We start from the raw sequence: 17,478 nt of genomic DNA on the forward strand, positions 1-17,478 counted from the left end.
CATTTTATTTCTGAAATTATGCAAGTGAAGAGAGCTGCACAGGAGGCTGTTCCCTTAATAATTACAGGCTGGCAGATGACACGGCATCACTCAAGGATCACGGTCACGCCAGAAATGTGACAAGAGGTTAAATCGTTATAATCAAGTCGGTCTTTGAAGTCTTATCCCTCTCATCTGATTATAATTTATCCTAAATTGTGTGACTGGAAAGTGATGACTGGCTACATAGAAACCATGACATGAATGATCCCTGATTTATACTCCATGAAAAGAGATTCTCTGACATCAACATTTTCCAATTATGATTTATTTAAGCAAATATTTATACAGGTGATATGTATTTAGGTAGAACCCACAAAACCTCAGGTTTTTCATGAGTAATTGGAGGACTGACCTGCATTTGGAACAGTCTGTTCTGGATCATACAGTTGGCTCCACCCTGTGCCTTCAATGCTAAATCGTCACACTGGCTTCCTGTCCCCTCAGGGTCTAGAGTCCGGAAGGGCGGACAAATAATTTAGGAACTGGAATAAAGTGAGAAATAATAACAGAGTAGAGAAAGGATCATGTTATGGCAGCATAAGGGAGGGAATTTAATCCAGATATTAAGAGTAAAAAAGGGCTTCCCCCAAAACATGGGGTTTAGGCCTTTACAGGTCTTACAGCAATGAATAGTTTCTATTCATCCCTTTTGAAAACTTCAGATCTTCAGGAGCCAGTGGGGAGTGGCAGAAAGAGGTCAAGCACCAGCTCATTGCATGGCAGCTGTTTAAAATTAGACAAATTATTTAGCTCTGAGCTTTAACTTCCTCATCTGTACATTCAAGAATAATAATACCTTGGTCATGAGGGCTTTTCTGGAGATTAATGAACTAATATATTTTTAAGCATGTGGAACAAAGAACACATTAAATAAAGGGTAATTCCTTTCATTCTGATAATACTTGCCACCACCAAGCACAGTCTCTCTTACAATACCAAACTCGGGTTTCTACCTAAATAAGGTAGCCCCTAAAACCTGGGATATATGACCAGATTGAGTCAATTCTGTTTGGGCACCATCTGAGTAAATAAAGATGGACCAGCACATAAATTGCTTTGTTATGACAACACATTCCATTCAGAATGAACTGAAATGCCATGAATCCTATCTTTTAGATGATATAAAACACAAAAAGCACATAGAAGAAAACAAAGGCATTATACAGGAGGTATATTCAGGCTGATTAGTGAAGAACAGATCAATTTTCACAGAGGTGCAGGAAATTTGAAGGGATAGAAAATACTTTAAGGGAGGCTGAAATAGATGTAGAACACTTTTCAAAAGGCTGATTAAATATAGAAAGGGAAGACATCACAGTGTGTTTCCGAATTTCCCTGGGGCTCTGCGGTTGGCTTGCTGTTCTCTTTCATACACCTCTCTTCTACACCTTTTTCAAAGGGCACCTCTAGGCTTTGGACTCTCAGATCTGTCTGTGAGTGCTCCCGGCTTCCCAATGAGTTCAGATTAGTACATTTCACCAGTTGAAGGCCCACTGAACTTAGCCTATAGGCTATCAAGCCTATTACCACTCCTCCCCTGCTTCTCCGCCACTCAACATAATTAAAAATGGAATTAATTTCCCTTTCTGAACCTTCTTGAATATTTCCTATTAGTTCCCAGCACACCATCCACCCAATCACCCAAAGTGGAAGCTCCAGAATTAAATTTGGGCTTGTTCCTTTCTTTTAGCCCCAATCGCTAGCCCCACATTCCATCAGTCTGCAAGTCCTAATCTCTCCTACCATTCATCCTGTAGGATAGGGCACTGTCACACAGCACCAGCCTTGCCCACCCAAGTGTGCAGAGGAAGGGCCACATCGGCATCCTCTGGGAATTTGTTCAAATTGCAGATTTTCAGGTCCCACCCCATACCTACTAAACCAGAAGGTGCATGTTAACAAGATGCTGCGATACTTAACAAGAAGAAATACACATATGGTCTTCATTCTATTTCTGGCACAGAGTTCCTAAAATCCTTGAAATTTCCTAAAGGTGTCTTTTGTTAGGTTAATGAGGTGACTTTCAGAAAGCACCTGAGGCTGGGGGCGGTTGCCAGGGGAACCAACCCTGTGATTAGAGGTTTAGAACTTTCAGTCCCACCCACCAACCTCGGTGGAGGGGAGTGGGGCTGGAGATTGAGTTCAATCATGCCTCTGTCATGAAGCTTCCATAAAACCCCAAAAGGACAGAGTTTGGAGAGCTTCCGGGTTTGGTGGACACACAGAGATTTGGGGAGAGTGGAGTGCTAGGGGGACATGGAAGCTCTGAGCCCTTTCCCCCTGGCTTGCCCTGGGCATCTCTCCCATCTGCTGTGGCTGAGTTATATCTTTTTATAATAAAGTAAGTAAAATGGGTCTCTGGGTTCTGTGAGCCACTGCAGCAAATTAATCAAACCCAAGGAGGGGGTCGTTGGAACTTCCAGTCTACACCTGGTTGGTCAGAAGCATAGGGGACAACCTGGACTTGCCTTTGATGGCTGAAGTGGAAGGGGGTTTTGGAGGACTGAGGCCTTCACCTGTGGGATCTGATGCTGTCTCCACATAGAGTCAGAATTGAGTTAATCGCTTGGTGGTGTTGGAAAACCCACACAACAGAACTGGTCTCAGAATCACAGGTGTCCAGGTGATTCCATTCCAGCGATCATCAGGCTTAATTACTTCCTGCTTTTTATTGAAAGATTTTCAAATATGTAAGAATTACGGATAATAATATAAAACACCCACATACTCCCCACCCAAACTCATTCCATGTTCATAATGTATATTTGCTTCAGTTGTTTAATACTAGAATTGAAGGCCTCCTCCCTGTTCTTCTCCCTAGGTGACCAACTTGTCCCAGTTTGCCAAGGACTATCCCCATTGCAGCAGTGAAAATTCTGCATTCTAGGAAACCTCTCAGTCTTGGGAAATCCTAAAATTCATGTATATCCTTCTCTCCCTCAGATAATTACACATTTACCACATGCCCATGTTTCCAGTAACACACAGAATTATTTTATGTGTTCAACTTTACGCAAATAGTACCATGTTTTGCACATTGTTTCTGTTAGCTCTTTTTTCACACAGCATTACCAGTTTTGAGACTTACTATAATGATACATTATCATGCACAGAATTATTGTAATTGCTGTATCCCGTTCCGTTGTATGAACACACCCTATTTATCCATTTTCTTCTGATGGAAATTTAGGTTGCTTCCAATGTTTTCTAGTTTAACATGTCCACCAATATGACAAAAATCACCTTTTGCAGATCTGGAAAATTTGTAGGGAATATATTTGGAAGAAGAATTGCTAAACCCCAAAGTATGCCCATCTTCCTCTTGACGGCGCTTGCTCCCCATGTGTTGATAACAGTTTCTGTTCCTCCACCGGGAGTGTGAGTCCCCTTCTTCACCTTGGCTCACATGGCTCAGCACGGTCTGACTTAAGAGCACTGATAGTCTGACAGGTGCGAGATGGTATTTCAGGTCCCTGCTTAACTAGCAAGGTGGGGCATCTTCCATATGTTTATTGCCTTCCACTTCTCTGCTCTGTTACTTTCTTTGTGTACACACATTGCCCATTTTCCTATCTAGTGTTCTGGATCTTAATCTTTTGTGAGTCATATGAATTGCAAATATCTTCTCCAAGTGGGGGATTTGCCTTATGCTTTGTCTCTGGAATTCTGTAGCCTTATATAGTAAAAATTTTTTCAATGGAGATATATAATTCATATACCATAAAACTCACCATTTAAAAGTATATAGTTCTCAGGGGTGGAGATGGATGGAATAGATAAAGGGGGATTAAGAGATACAAGCTTCCACTTATAAAATAAATAAGTCATGGAGATAAAAATCTAAAGTATACAGTATTTTGGTTTTTCGTTTTAGTAGTTTTATTTGTGCTTTTCTCTCTTATTTTAGAAGTCTTTCCTATCCTGATACCATAATGTCATTCTTCTTTTTTAAAAAGCTGTAAACGTTTGCTTCTTGCATTTATGTAATTAATCCAATAGGAATAGGCTTTTGGGTGGGGTGTGATGGAGTGATCTAGTTTAATGTTAACCCATATGGATAGCTAATGCACCATTTATTAAATAATCTATCCACCTCCACTGGTTTGTAATGCCATCTGTTATCTATCAAATTCCCATATATACATGAGTCAGTCTCTAAGTTCTATATTCTGTTGGTTTATCTGTGAACCAATATCACACCATTTATTTTCTATAACTTTATAATAAATCTTGATGTCTCCAAGGCATGTCTCCTCACTTTGTTCTTTCTCATATCTGTCTTTTATTTTCCTACTGTCCCACATAAACATGAGGCTCAGTCTGTCAAAGTCAACAAAAAAATGGTCCAAAAAATGGGTTTTGATTAGAATTCTACCGAATTTACATGGAGTTCAGGAAGAACTGACATATCCCAGTATTGGCATCCTTACTGTATTGCCATCTACAATTTGATAAATCTCTTAATTTCTTCAGGCGTCTTTTTCATCCCTTGAAATTTTTATATATTTATATTACTCCATAAACGCCATACATGTATTACTGTTGGATTTCTGACCAGGTATCCTATAGTTTTTGATGTTGTAAGTGAGATTTGTGTGCTACATAAATATTACATTGTCTGAACGTTGCTGATATATAGGAATGCACTAATTTTTGTACACTGAGCTTGCATGATGCAATCTTGGTGAGTTCTCATTCATTTTTATAGTCCGAGGAGTAGAGGCAATCATATCATTTAAAAATAATAACAATTTAGCTCCTTCATTTCCAATTCTTATCACCTCTTTTTAACTTACCTTGTTGGTTACACTGACCAGAGCAGTAGGATGCTGAATAGAAGGTGCTAGCTTGCCTTACAGTTGCCTTTAAGGAGAAAGGTTATAATATTGTACCACTAAATTTTTGGTATTTTTGGTAGGGGTGGTCTTTGTTTTGAGATATTTATAAGGTGAAGACATTTTCCTCTATATTCTTAGTTTGCTAGTTTTTTTTAACTCTAAGTAAGCAATGAATTTTATTAATTGCTTTTCAAGGTTAATCTTAGAATTATTCTCTTTCAAGAAGCCTTCCTAAGACCCTAAACTTGGACCTAATTCCACTGCATTTTGTGCTTTTCCTAGTAGATTAAACTATCTCTTATAGGTCTATGCTCCCCAGTAGCTTATAAACAATTCAAGGGCAAGAGCCATGTTTGATTCAAGGCTATATCCCCCCAGAACCTGGTGTAGAACATAGAATATCTCTATTCATATTTATAATTTCCTGAGAACATGTTCTAGAAACTTAATTTCTTCCTAAAAACAAATTATGTTTCTGACATTTAAGCTTAATTTACAAAGGCAATTATGATGAAATAGAATATAAATTTGACTGATAAAAGTTTTAGATTTCTAGATGTTTATACTTGCTCTTAATAAAATAACCCATAAAATATAAATGGCTTCTGAGAAACACTGACTTAATTCTTGTATTAAGCATAATTTGTTACTACATTTGAAATCAAATTTATATTTGTTTTAACATTATATTAATTATTTATCTTTGTCTCATGATTAAAAATAAGACCCCCCCACAAATTTCTATTTGCTCAGTAAGCACCTTTCAGAGTTGTTTTTTTAATATCTAAGTACTAAGAATATTTTAAGTTAATTAATTTAAATGATGTTTTTACCAATACCAAAAGCCTTTCAAATGCATTATGTTCCAGTCAGTATTTGAAGAGCCTCATGTGTTTTATTCAGAATGCTGAGCTACTTAATGAGCAAAGAACTTCAAATGCCATTTGAAAATATGAAACCTTTATCTTTTAACTTGGTTTTGCTTCCATGCATAATATAGCTCTAAAATCACAGTGGTGATATTTATTAGCTGTCCTTGCAAAACTGTGCGCAATACATCTTTCACGTTTCATTGAGAAGAAAAGAAACTTAATCCCACCAGGATCTCCATTATTAGTTCTTCCTCTTGATTTTTTTTTTCCCCATGGGGATTTTGTGTTGACCGGATGGTGCTCTGAAATCCCTAGACAGAGCTGCATTTTACAGAGGCAAACTGGAAGAGCAAAAATCTGTTTTTGAGTAAAAGGATTAAATCTTATATCTTGTTATCTGGCTCACTAAGTCCAACCTAGGCATTATTGGGTTCATATTCAATATTGGGCAATTCTTTTTTTCCTCACATAGCAGTTTCCCTTCATTTCCAATAAAGTCCTGTTTTTACTTTGTTCCATTGCTAACAGTAATTAGCCACTCAATGACCCCCTCTCTCCCTTTGAATTCTTCCAATTCTAAAGAGTACTCTACAACCACATCTTCATGCTGGATCGTCTCTCTTGAAAATGTCAATTAATCAGCTCAAAAATTGAAATATCCCTTTCCATATTCATCACAGATGTTTATTTTTCATGGGCAAGAGTGGCTGAATGAAATATTTGAGAATCAACTTGAAGAGAAATTGTTTACTTCTTGAATTGGCCCAATCCTCACTTTGAAACATAGTGAGGCTTTTAATCTTCAGGTAGTTACCCCTGTGAGGAAATATGTCAAAAATGGAGAAATAATTCCAAGGTCACATAACCTGTCATGTTGTTCTAAATAGTGCAACATTACAAAGTGTTTATTCCAAGTCCTTTCTCTATGGCATAAAGAAAATAACGTCCGGGGCACCTGGGTGGCTCAGTCGTTAAGCGTCTGCCTTCGGCTCAGGTCATGATCCCAGAGTCCTGGGATCGAGCCCCGCATCAGGTTCCTTGCTCCGCGGGAAGCCTGCTTCTCCCTCTCCCACTCCCCCTGCTTGTGTTCCCTCTCTCGCTGTGTCTCTCTCTACCAAATAAATAAAATCTTTTAAAAAAAAAGAAAATAATGTCCATTTGGCCTTTCTCACCTGTGTCCCTTGTTATAGTGATGTCTAAGAATGTGTCATTTCTATATAAAACCAGCTATCTTATTTCCAGAAAAATAATGGAGTATTTTGTTTCAGTTTTGTTAGGTATGGTCAATAGAAGTATGTAATCTACCAATAAAAGTATGTGAAAGTCAGGACCTATCTTTTTCTTCCCTACGTACTCATTTGCCATATTCAAAGTTTAACCTTCACTCTCTAGCGACATTGAATGACACGGTTTTCCCCAACTGATCATTTTCCTTTCTTATATCTTTGCCTTTGCAACTGAGAGTCTCTCTCTCTGGAATGTACCTCCCTTTCTTGACTGTCCATTTATGTAAATATCTACTCTTCCTTCAATACTCTGACCCAATGTCATGTTTATGAGACTTTCTCTAAACATTTCTTTCTAAACACACACACACACACACACACACACAAAGACATAGCTGTTTTCTCTCTTCCTGGCCCTCCAATGGCACTTTATAGATTAATTCACTGAATTAGAATTATTGGTTTACACTTTCTTCTCTTATTAGATTGTGAAATCCTAGAAGTCAAGTTATATCATTTATTCATTTTTGGATCCCAGAATCCATACTGCCATGGTAATTAATGGGCACTCCACATGTATTTGTAAATAACTGATTGGATAGTATATGTTGACTTCTGTAAAAGCATTCTTAAATTCTGGAAAATGGTACTATTTTTCTAGATTGAGCTTATTATCTATAACCATAATGACCAAAGGTAAATATGCTATTTTAAATCAACTAATGTTAAATAGGCTTATTGCAGTGATCATTTTGCAATATATACAAATACTGAATCATTATGTGGTACACCTGAAACTAATATAATGTTATATGCCAGTTATATTTCAGTTAAAAAGTAGATACGCTATTAAAAGTTGAATTTTTAAAGGTTTTCATGAGACATAAGTAAAATTAAGAATTTTTAACTGAAAAAAGAAAAAAATGTGGTGATGTATAATCTGAATTTATTTGTCAAAATTAACTCATATTTAGAATATAAAGTGTCTACAAAGGAGGGATCTGAGTAAAATAAGACTTCTCAACTAAAAGGTAAGTTGAAAGTTAGCTCTTGTGATCTCTTTATAAAATGAGCCTTCGTGGTTAATTTGCAAAACAGAAAGGAGAGTTGAAGTAAACAGTTAAGGGCTAAACATCTCTATTCTGATTATTTTAGAGGGGCCTCAGCAATGAGGATTGAGTGTACCTTCCCATACCAACTTGTGAACAGTCTAGAATGACCCAAATTGTATTTTGCGCTCTTTTTACTTCATTTTAAACAGAGCCAAGATATCTTCTATTTTGAAAACAAACAAAAATAGAAACCAAATTATAACCAATTTATAAAATTAGTCATTTAGGATACATAACATTCCATTATGTTTATTGCTTTCTTCCTTATTACTTTTCTAATAACTACAAAGATTTAATTTTCTGTTAAGATGATTAAAATGATTTTAGTAAGAATGTGCCTGGATACTTGGAAGAGAGGAAGTGTAGTTTATGAGTTCCAAAATAGCAATATTTGAAAACATGTGCATGAAAGAACTTTTGTAAGCATTCTTGGAATGACTTTTCTCCCTATCTACTCGCCACCCCCTACCCCAACTTAAAAAAAAAAAAAAAGCCTTGGGTGGAGTTAAGAACTCTTTTCAAATCTTAAACAATAACTGGAAATCCTGAAAATGTATTCTCCTTTATTCAGTGGGGGAAAACACTTTAAAGCTTCTCTCTCTCTCTTTTTTTTTTTTCTCCTAAGAATTGTTTAGCAAAGGATTTACTTGGCTTCTATTTTGAACAGAAAATTCAGTTTTAACAACCTGAAATATAATGCCATCTGTTTTTCTTCCTCTCCCCCCACTCAAAACACAATTCCTTTTTTCAAACATAACAAGTACATGGCCCAAAGAACCCAGATAAATATATCAGTTCAACTAATTCTTTACTTTAACCAAGGGTAAAACTAAAATGTGCCATAAAAATGTAAATGTGAATGCAAATATAAAACATACAAAGCACATCTATACATTTAAATTTCTTAAGTTCTAATTAAGTCATTTTGTCTTCTCTATATATTTACCAGGGTAGAGGTAGCTATGAGGTGAGAAATGAGGGCACAATACAAACCATGATGGACATTAGCAGGTGGGACCAGGAGCCAGGGGACCAAAGAATCACAGAATCCCTCTGAAGCCAGTTTCCTCAAATCTATACCACCTGCTGGGCCCACTTAAACATCTCCCCAAAGCAGCAAATAGCTGGCATATGGAATCCACTCAAAAATAGAAATGGAATTCAGTAATAATGTATTTTAAATTACTTTAAAAGTGAGAAATGATATACAAATGTGAAATATCATTATATATTTATATTCAGGGTATTCTGAACTGATTAGTTCTTGTAAATATCATTCTGACTGATCTCTAATGTAAAAAGGGGACTTAATCCCATTTTCAACAAGATTCCCATGAGAAAAAATTCATTTTATTTAGGGCTTATTTTGCATTTCAAAGAATGCTTAAAATTCCACTCATCAATCTTTATTACAGCCTACCATTTCTTATATAGCCATGATAGACTTCAAGAGCATCCTGAAATATGATTCTTTTTGGCCTTATTCAGAGAGACTTGATCTCTAATAACAGCCCCAACTTTGATTCTAGGAAGGTTATGTGGTACCAGGTTTTCTGGCCTCAGAATGGAGGATGAGTTATAAGCCATATGAGTGGACACAGCCCTGAAATAGCCAGGCACATTTCCCTTCATGCCTAATCTTTCCTGTTTCTACTAAAGCCCTCACAGGCCAGGAGTTAAGCCACCACAGAACAGCTCCCAAATCATCTTGATATTCACTTGAAAAGTAAAAACTAAGGAGTTAGTCTGAGAAGCTAGACTCTTACTGTTATTGGAAAGCCATGGGTGATTTTTGACTCCGAAAATTCTTAACATTCCTAATTTTCTGATTTCTCCACTTCAAGATGTGTGTAGAAGGACTGAGATTTGTACACCTTTCAGACATACAACCCTGAAGCTGGTTCTTGCTTCTCCATTTCCCTTTGCCCAGAAGCAACTCCAAAACAAATTCTTTTTTTTTTTTTTTTTTTTTTTGGCATAGGCTCCACACCCAGTGTGAAGCTCAATGTGAGGCTTGAACTCGTGACCCAAGATCAAGACCTGAGCTGAGATCAAGAGTCAGACATTTAACCAACTGAGCCACCCAGGTGCTCCTCCAAAATACATTCTTAATTTGTTATGGGGAAATGCTCAACACATCCTATGTGTGTATGTTTCATTGATGTTTGTAGTTGGTTACCCCTTTACATTCTTGATGGCCTTTCTTGGGCTCTAAACTTATTTCTTGAAGTTATTTACTATGCATTATGTAGAAAATTGACATTTCATATCTCAACTGTTTTTTATTCATAATGTCTCCTTTCCCTGATATCTGCTGAATGGGTTAGACAAATACATGGCAAAATAAACTAGCCATAATTAAATGACAAATTCTAGCTTACAAATCCTTCAACAAAGCAGACAAAAGCATATAATTTACAATGTTAAAAAATGATCAATAATATGAATGCAGTTGACTAAAACCATTATTATTCTGGAACACAAATTAAGCAGTCAGAAGATACTTTTTAATTCCCTTCTAATAAAAGCAGCTTATTTTGCGTATCAATTTGCACATTTTGTCAAATAATATAACACACTAGATAGTGATGAGTGTTTAGTATCTCCGTGAAGATTTTATGTCAATAACGACTCTCAAAATTTCTGCCCCTAACTATAACGTAGTGCTTTGTGAGAACATAACTGAGCAATGGGAAGAGCATCAATAGCACCAAAGTACTCACGAGAGGATATTCCCAATATAAGCGTAGTAGGAGCAACAGTAGGGTGTGGTTCCATCACAGCAGTAAGATCTGCAGTCTTTCCCACACTGAGCAAGGCAATCCTCTGCAACATAAACACCACATATGTCCTTTACAGTTCTGAAATCACAGCTGCATGAAAAAGTCTTCTATTTCACATCTCACCCTCAAAGACCACTCTTCAGTGCATTTAGATATTCACTGTACGTACTCAGAATTCCAAGACATGTGTAAGCATCTAAACGAGTCTTCCTTCCCTCCTGGACATAAATCTAGAAGAGGCAAAGATCATTCTTTTTTGAATTTCCTGATCAAGTACCATAATTGGTAGTTAGAATTGTTGAATGAGACAATGAAAGGAGAAATGAATGATCCAACGAATCAGTCATTCAATTTTTCAATAGAAATCTTTTTTTAAATAGAGTTCTTAATAATAATCTCGAAATGATAAAGTCTTGACTTTAGGGTAGTACTCCCAATTAACTTCATTTTATGGAAAGTGTGATTGACATGTATAAAGTCAACTGGAGATAATTTTAAAATAATGTATATTTTCATGACAGTGTATTATATGTTATCCTTTCTCTACACTTTTTTATCTTAATAATTACACTTTGCACACATATGGTTACACAAATTAGTTTGCATATGTATCTTGTCAAGCCATCTGGATTGGAAGATAATCAGTTAGTTGTAGGAAGAGGTTCCTGTAGATAACTAACCTGTAAATAATTAAGAATTTATTTAATGCCAGATTTAAGAATCAATAAGTTATGAAACAGCACTGTGGGAAGAGGAAAAGGTATTTTCTGAGTAAAAGGAACTTGTTGGAACTGATAAAGCCAAATTACTGTCTTTTTTTCCCTATGTTTTGGGTAATGAAAATTAAACCCAAAATGCTGAATAAAAGTTACCCTGGCTTTTAAAATTCTTTGTGCTACCTCAATGATTTATGTTAAGATTATCAGTTATACTCAGTGGTATAAATTATAATGGATATGTGAGTTTCAGGTACATGACTAGGAAAACATTAAGTTATAGGCTGGTAATTTAAGTTATGGTGTTTAAGAATCACAAAATAAGTCCTTTCCAGCTCACTCTCTAAAGGTAACATCAACTATGAACTAAATTATGGAACACTTTTGCTTGCCTGTCAAGTCATAACTGAAAAGTGAACTATGTTACACTCTGTCTGTATGTCCATGTGATTGATTTACCTAGAAAGGAAAATTCAGATTTTGTTTTTAAATCACCTCCCTGGCAGGATGATTTTTGACAAATGGATGTGATCAAAAGTTCATTCACCTTTGTCAATACTGCATGGCCTTCGTAGAGCAAGTGAAAACATTCGTATTTTTCCCCTTGACTTTATTTCTACCTTAATGTTTTCTTCTGAGATGTCGTAAGAAGAAATGAGAGGAAAAAATATCATGATGCCCATGATAGTGACATCTTATTCAGCTCTCCATGAATATCAAAGATCCAATTACTATTATTGTATTCCAATTACTACTGTTATAAGGACATGGTGTTATCAAAATATTTTGAACCAATGCTACAGGAAACCAAGCCCATTATCTTGTAGCCAAGAAGCTGGATTATACCTGCAGCAAACATCAAGATCATGTCACACATTGTTCATTATTTTTTATGGCATTTTCCAGCACTCCTGTCAACTTCCCAGAATTAAACAACTGAAAAGGGCAGATTTAATAGTACGGCAAATACATTCACAATCACATTTCCAAACTCAGGTTTTGACCACACCTCAAATCTTATTTTAATGTTAGTTGCTTTCTCCAGTTTATTTCAGAATAATTCTATGAAGATCAGATTTGGAAGATACCAGAGCATTTTCTCATTTGTAAAGAATGGAACATTCCAATTGTTTCAGAAGATAAACAACATTACTTCTAATATTCAAGTTAATATCCTTGACAAATAGCCAGTGGAAACTTTCTTCAGTGACTTTAATTAAAAGCATGATCTGGAAGAAGGTTCTCCAACCCTCACCCCGCCTTAAGGAATGTGAAGCACAGGAAAAGCAACATCTGGCCGCAAGCACTTGCTCAGAAATGGTTCTTGTAAGCTACAGCTGAGGATAAGAGAGGAAGGAAAGGGAGGGGACAGAAGTCACTGGCTGAGGCCGGGGGAAGGTAAAACCTTGGCCAAATCCTGTCTTTGTCGCCTGCATTGGGAGTTGGATGATAATATAAACTTCACTGGGTCTCTTTCCAAAGGTGGTTCCACAGCAAAACATGATGCTTTAGGTAGAGAAACTTTGCTCTTACCTCCTTAATGAATGCAACATGAATTTAATGCGTTTGCTTTGGGGGAAAATAATTCAGGCTATGAGCAATGCATCTACTTAGGTTTTTGTCCCATTAAAGCTGGCAATTCATTTAACAGGGTGTCTCAACTAGTATAGCTGCATTGTCTCCCCACTTAACTCCAGTCCTCACTTCCAGCCACATCTCTTAGTTCCAACCAAAATGAATCATGTACTTTTGCAAATAGGTATCTCATGATTTTTGCCTTTGTTCACATTATATCCTACTCCATTCCCTTATGTCCAAGGCTTCCCTATCAAAGGTCTAGTTCCTAAAATCCCTCCTTAATTCAGTTTCTCTGAGCAAATATTTATTGAGCTCTTCTTGTGGGTCAGGTATTTTGCTAGTCTCTGGATATTACGCTGAACAAGACAGACAGACATCATCTTCATAGAGTTTACACTCTTAAGCCAGCGACGAGGTCCCCTCCTGTGAACACCTATAGCACACAGCTGTACTTCTAGGGCACAGCCTTTTATACATTAAAGTAGGCACGCCTTGTCTCCCAGACAAGACTCAGAGCATGGCTTCTGTCCTATATATCACGCAAAATACCTCACTCAACAAATATTGCATAAATAAATATAGCAAGCATAAAAGGGCTTCTGAAGCGAAGAGTTCAGGAATTAACACGAAAGAACACATTAGCTAAACATTTCTTATCAAAGACAGTATGTCAATTCGGTATTACTGGCTTGTGATTACTTCGTAGCTTCCTAGGGAGGGATGGGGGAGGAGAGAAGAAATGAATGGAGGAAAGCTTTCTAAACTAACCAAACTTGTTGCCAGCCAGCTCTGCAGATTTCCTGAACCCAGGGGGTTGTGCAACTAGCACTGGGGGCACAGGAGGAAAGGAAGGAAAAGTGTGCACATTAGAAGCTTTCGGTTTACCACAGGGAACAAAATAGACAAAAGAATAAGTTGTTGTTCAAGGGAGCGACTGAGTAAAGATGAGTGAGGTCGTGTTCTATTTTCTTATTTTTTTTTTCCTTTGGATAAACAGAGAAGGTAGAAAGAATCATAGCTTCAAGGGAACTAATAAGATTTTAATATAAAACTAGTATTAATGCAATTGTTTCAGTCTCTCAAATTCTGAAAACCTCACACACTGTAAGTAAAAGAAATAAGCATTGTAAACAGGTTAGAATGTGGTTTCTCCTCATTAAATAGGAAGTACTTTCCCTACTTTTATAAGTTTTTGTATTTGAAAGTCAGCATTTTCCTTGCAATAAAATATCTTTTAAATAACTTATAGACAGCTACTAATGTACATTTTAGTGTACAAATTGAAAATTTCTATAGAAGTTTGGGGAGTCATTTCTGGCAAGGTTGAATGAGTTCGATTCTCTTGATGTTCAGTAACAATGTTGAAGAACATCTTCATTTCAGTTGCAATATCTTTGTAAGTATCAAAAGCTAAATCAGTGCTACATAAATTTACTACTGTGATTTTTGTCCTTGGAAGTGAGAGACATAAAAACACTTTACAAACAACTTTGCTTTTAGCTTGTTTTATGAATACAAAGCAGATGCAAAACCACATGTCTAATTAACCTTATATATGAATAACCAGTGAAGGGTCATTTTGAGCTCCATCTCAGTACAAAACGAGAAAACCGCTTTGCTCCATCAATTATTAGCAATGCTCAGGAAGAATAATTAGAAGGAGGGAAATGAAATCCCTTTCACCTATAAACAGTGCTTAACGAAATCAATGAAAACAGAGAGTCTCTGGTTGAATTTACACCCCTCAAAAACTTTATATTTGAACTCAAAGCATCCAATTACCCAGACTACTACCCTTGAGAATGATCTGAAGAAGAAACCCAAAGGTCTAAAGCTTTTAATTCAGAAATATTCAGAATGTGGGTGTAGCAGGGGCAGGGGGTAGCCTACTCTGAAATGGAAAAGTCACCACATTAGTTTATTTTAAAACTTCAGCAAATACCTCTAATCTCAGGTGCTTTTTAAAGATGCTTTTCTCCCACCCTCAGTCTCTGCCCTCAACCCTCAGATTCCCGAGTCGTGAATAGGATTGGATAACTTTTATGCTATCCAGAGAGTAAAATTCCCCTACTGTGGGACTGGGGTTTTTAAGTTGCTTGCGGAAAGAGAAAGGAAGCGAAAAGGAAAAAAGGGGAAAGTTAAAGAAAAGGAACAAAACAAAACAAAAACGCGTGGAGGTCGAGCCGAGGGTCCCGGCGCACCGGCTTCTGTGGCTACCCGGCGGGGACCACACAGTGCTGGCCCTCCCACAAAGGTCCCCGTGCGTCCCGCCCTACCCGCGTTGCCCCGAGGGCGACGCAGGCTCAGTCCCAAGTCCCCTTCCCCTCTCTCGCCTCCCCAAGCCACTGACCTGCGTAGACAAAGAGCAGGACCAACTTCGGAAGCAAGATCCCTGGACACTCGGGCAGCCTCCGCGCGTCCATCCAAGCCGGTGGCCGGAGGTTGCGCGCCAGGACCGACGGACAGACAGACTGGAAAGGGGGCTGGGAACGAAAGGAGAGCCCCAGACGCGGAGGGGCTGGAGGGCGGTCAGAGGGAGAGGTCAGCACTCCCGAGACGGGGATCGCGGGGGGGCCATTGCCCTGGGAGCCTTCGAGGGGAGCCCGGGCCGGCCCGCGCGGGGTTGCACTGGGACCGAGGTCTCTTTGTCTCTGACCGCGGCGTTCAGGCGGAAGACGAAGCAGCCCGCTCCTGAGTCCTGGGCCACCCGGACTCACATTTCATCTCCGCGGGTGGCACCGACGTGGGGCTGGGGGCGGGGGTGGCCCCGACTCCTCCCCACCCTCCGGTTCTTCCTTCTGTAGAGAGGGACTCCCTCAGCTAGATGGAACTTTCTCTAACCCTATGTTTTGGCCATTGTGCAGTTTAGCAAGCTCCTCTTTCTTCCTGCCCTCTACTCCAGTTTTTCCTTTGGAAACAATAGGTGAAGAAGAATTTAGTTTTTTTTATCTTTAAACAAATGTAGGGATTTTCAGGGTTGAAGGTACTGGACAAAGAAAGCCAATAAAGAAAGCCCAGGAGAATTGGAAAGCACAGAAACGGTGTAAGGTATCTCTGCTGAAAGCTGATAAAATGTTTATTTGTTAAACATCTAAGGCCTTGCCAGTAAAGTCATGGAAAACAAAAAAAGTCATCACTATTATTTGACACTGTTCTGGAGTTACTGGCCTATGCAATTAGACAAGAGAAAGAAAAAAAAGAGTTATAGAAACTGGAAGCAAAATTATCATTTGCAAATGATATGCTTGTATATGTGGAAAATCAAAGAGAATCAACTCTACAGCTCTTAACTAGAGTTAAGTGACTAAAGAATCAATCATTTTCTTTCATGCAAAAAAATCAGAAAGTTCTCAGTTATATGTATGAAAGAAAAAAAAGAAATGAATAAGTGAATAAAGACAATTATCTTTACTTATTAAAGAAGACCCAACATCATAAAGATAACAGATTTCTCAAAATTAATCTAAAATCTGGGAATTAAACTGAATTTAATAGAAATACCAACATGAGCTTCTTTCAAACCAATCTGATTCTAAAGTTTATGTCAGAAATAAACCTGTAAGAATATCTATTAAAAAATGAGAGTGATGAATGGGATAAGCATCAATAGAAAATAAATACATTATAACTTCACAATAATTGAAACAGTTTTGATTAACACAAGAATAGATGGGCTCAATGGAACAGAATGGAGAATGTAAAAATAGAGATACATATGTATAGAAATTTACTTTATAGTTTTAAAAAAAGACAGTTTTAAAGCAGAAGAGGAAATGATGGGTTATCCAGTGAATTGTGCTGGGGCCTTAAGTAGGCATCTGTGGATTCTTATCTTCTTTCATTAATATCAATTTCATATGAATTAAATATTTAAGCTTGAAGATGCAATTATAAAAATATTAAAGATGGGAGGATGACATGTAAGTAATTATGAAATAATTATGGAAGTCTTTTCTAAGCATTATAAAAAACTCAGAAGTCATAAAAGAAACAAATTGACCAATCTGACTCCATTAGAATTAAAACTTTCTATATATGATAAGCCACACATTTAACTGGCAAAAATATTTACAATGCATAGGACAGACAAAGTCCTGATCTCCTAATTTGTAAAGAGCTTTAAGAATCAATAAGGAAAAGAAAGCCAATAGAAAACTGAACAGGGATATTAATAGAATTATCTATCTATCTATCTACCTATCTACTTACCTACCTACCTTTAGTCTTCTAAACATCCTAACTCCCCAAAAAGAAAAAAAAGTAAAAATCAAACTGACAGCGAGACATCATTTTTCATATATCAGATCAACC

General features: G+C 37.3%; 1 protein-coding gene across 2 annotated transcripts in view; it reads right to left on the reverse strand.

Annotated features, from left to right (window-relative positions):
• Window positions 1-16,053, reverse strand: part of CYYR1 (cysteine and tyrosine rich 1) — a 183,347-nt gene extending 167,294 nt beyond the window's left edge. Inside the window, exons 1-3 of one of the 2 annotated variants that reach the window (XM_081802351.1) lie at window positions 15,518-15,544; window positions 10,814-10,916; window positions 395-524 (exon numbers count right to left, since the gene is read on the reverse strand). In XM_081802351.1, coding sequence (XP_081658477.1) covers window positions 395-424 — 30 coding nt within the window. In that variant the 5' untranslated portion in view covers window positions 425-524; window positions 10,814-10,916; window positions 15,518-15,544. Of the gene's footprint in view, window positions 1-394; window positions 525-10,813; window positions 10,917-15,517 lie in introns of both variants that reach the window. The other variant, XM_006738963.3, reaches the window with a different exon arrangement.
• Between the last annotated feature and the right edge of the window lie 1,425 nt (window positions 16,054-17,478).

Source organism: Leptonychotes weddellii, chromosome 1 (genome assembly GCF_054177405.1).
Source record: "Leptonychotes weddellii isolate Sample4059 chromosome 1, ASM5417740v2, whole genome shotgun sequence".
In the NCBI taxonomy this organism is placed as follows: domain Eukaryota; kingdom Metazoa; phylum Chordata; class Mammalia; order Carnivora; family Phocidae; genus Leptonychotes; species Leptonychotes weddellii.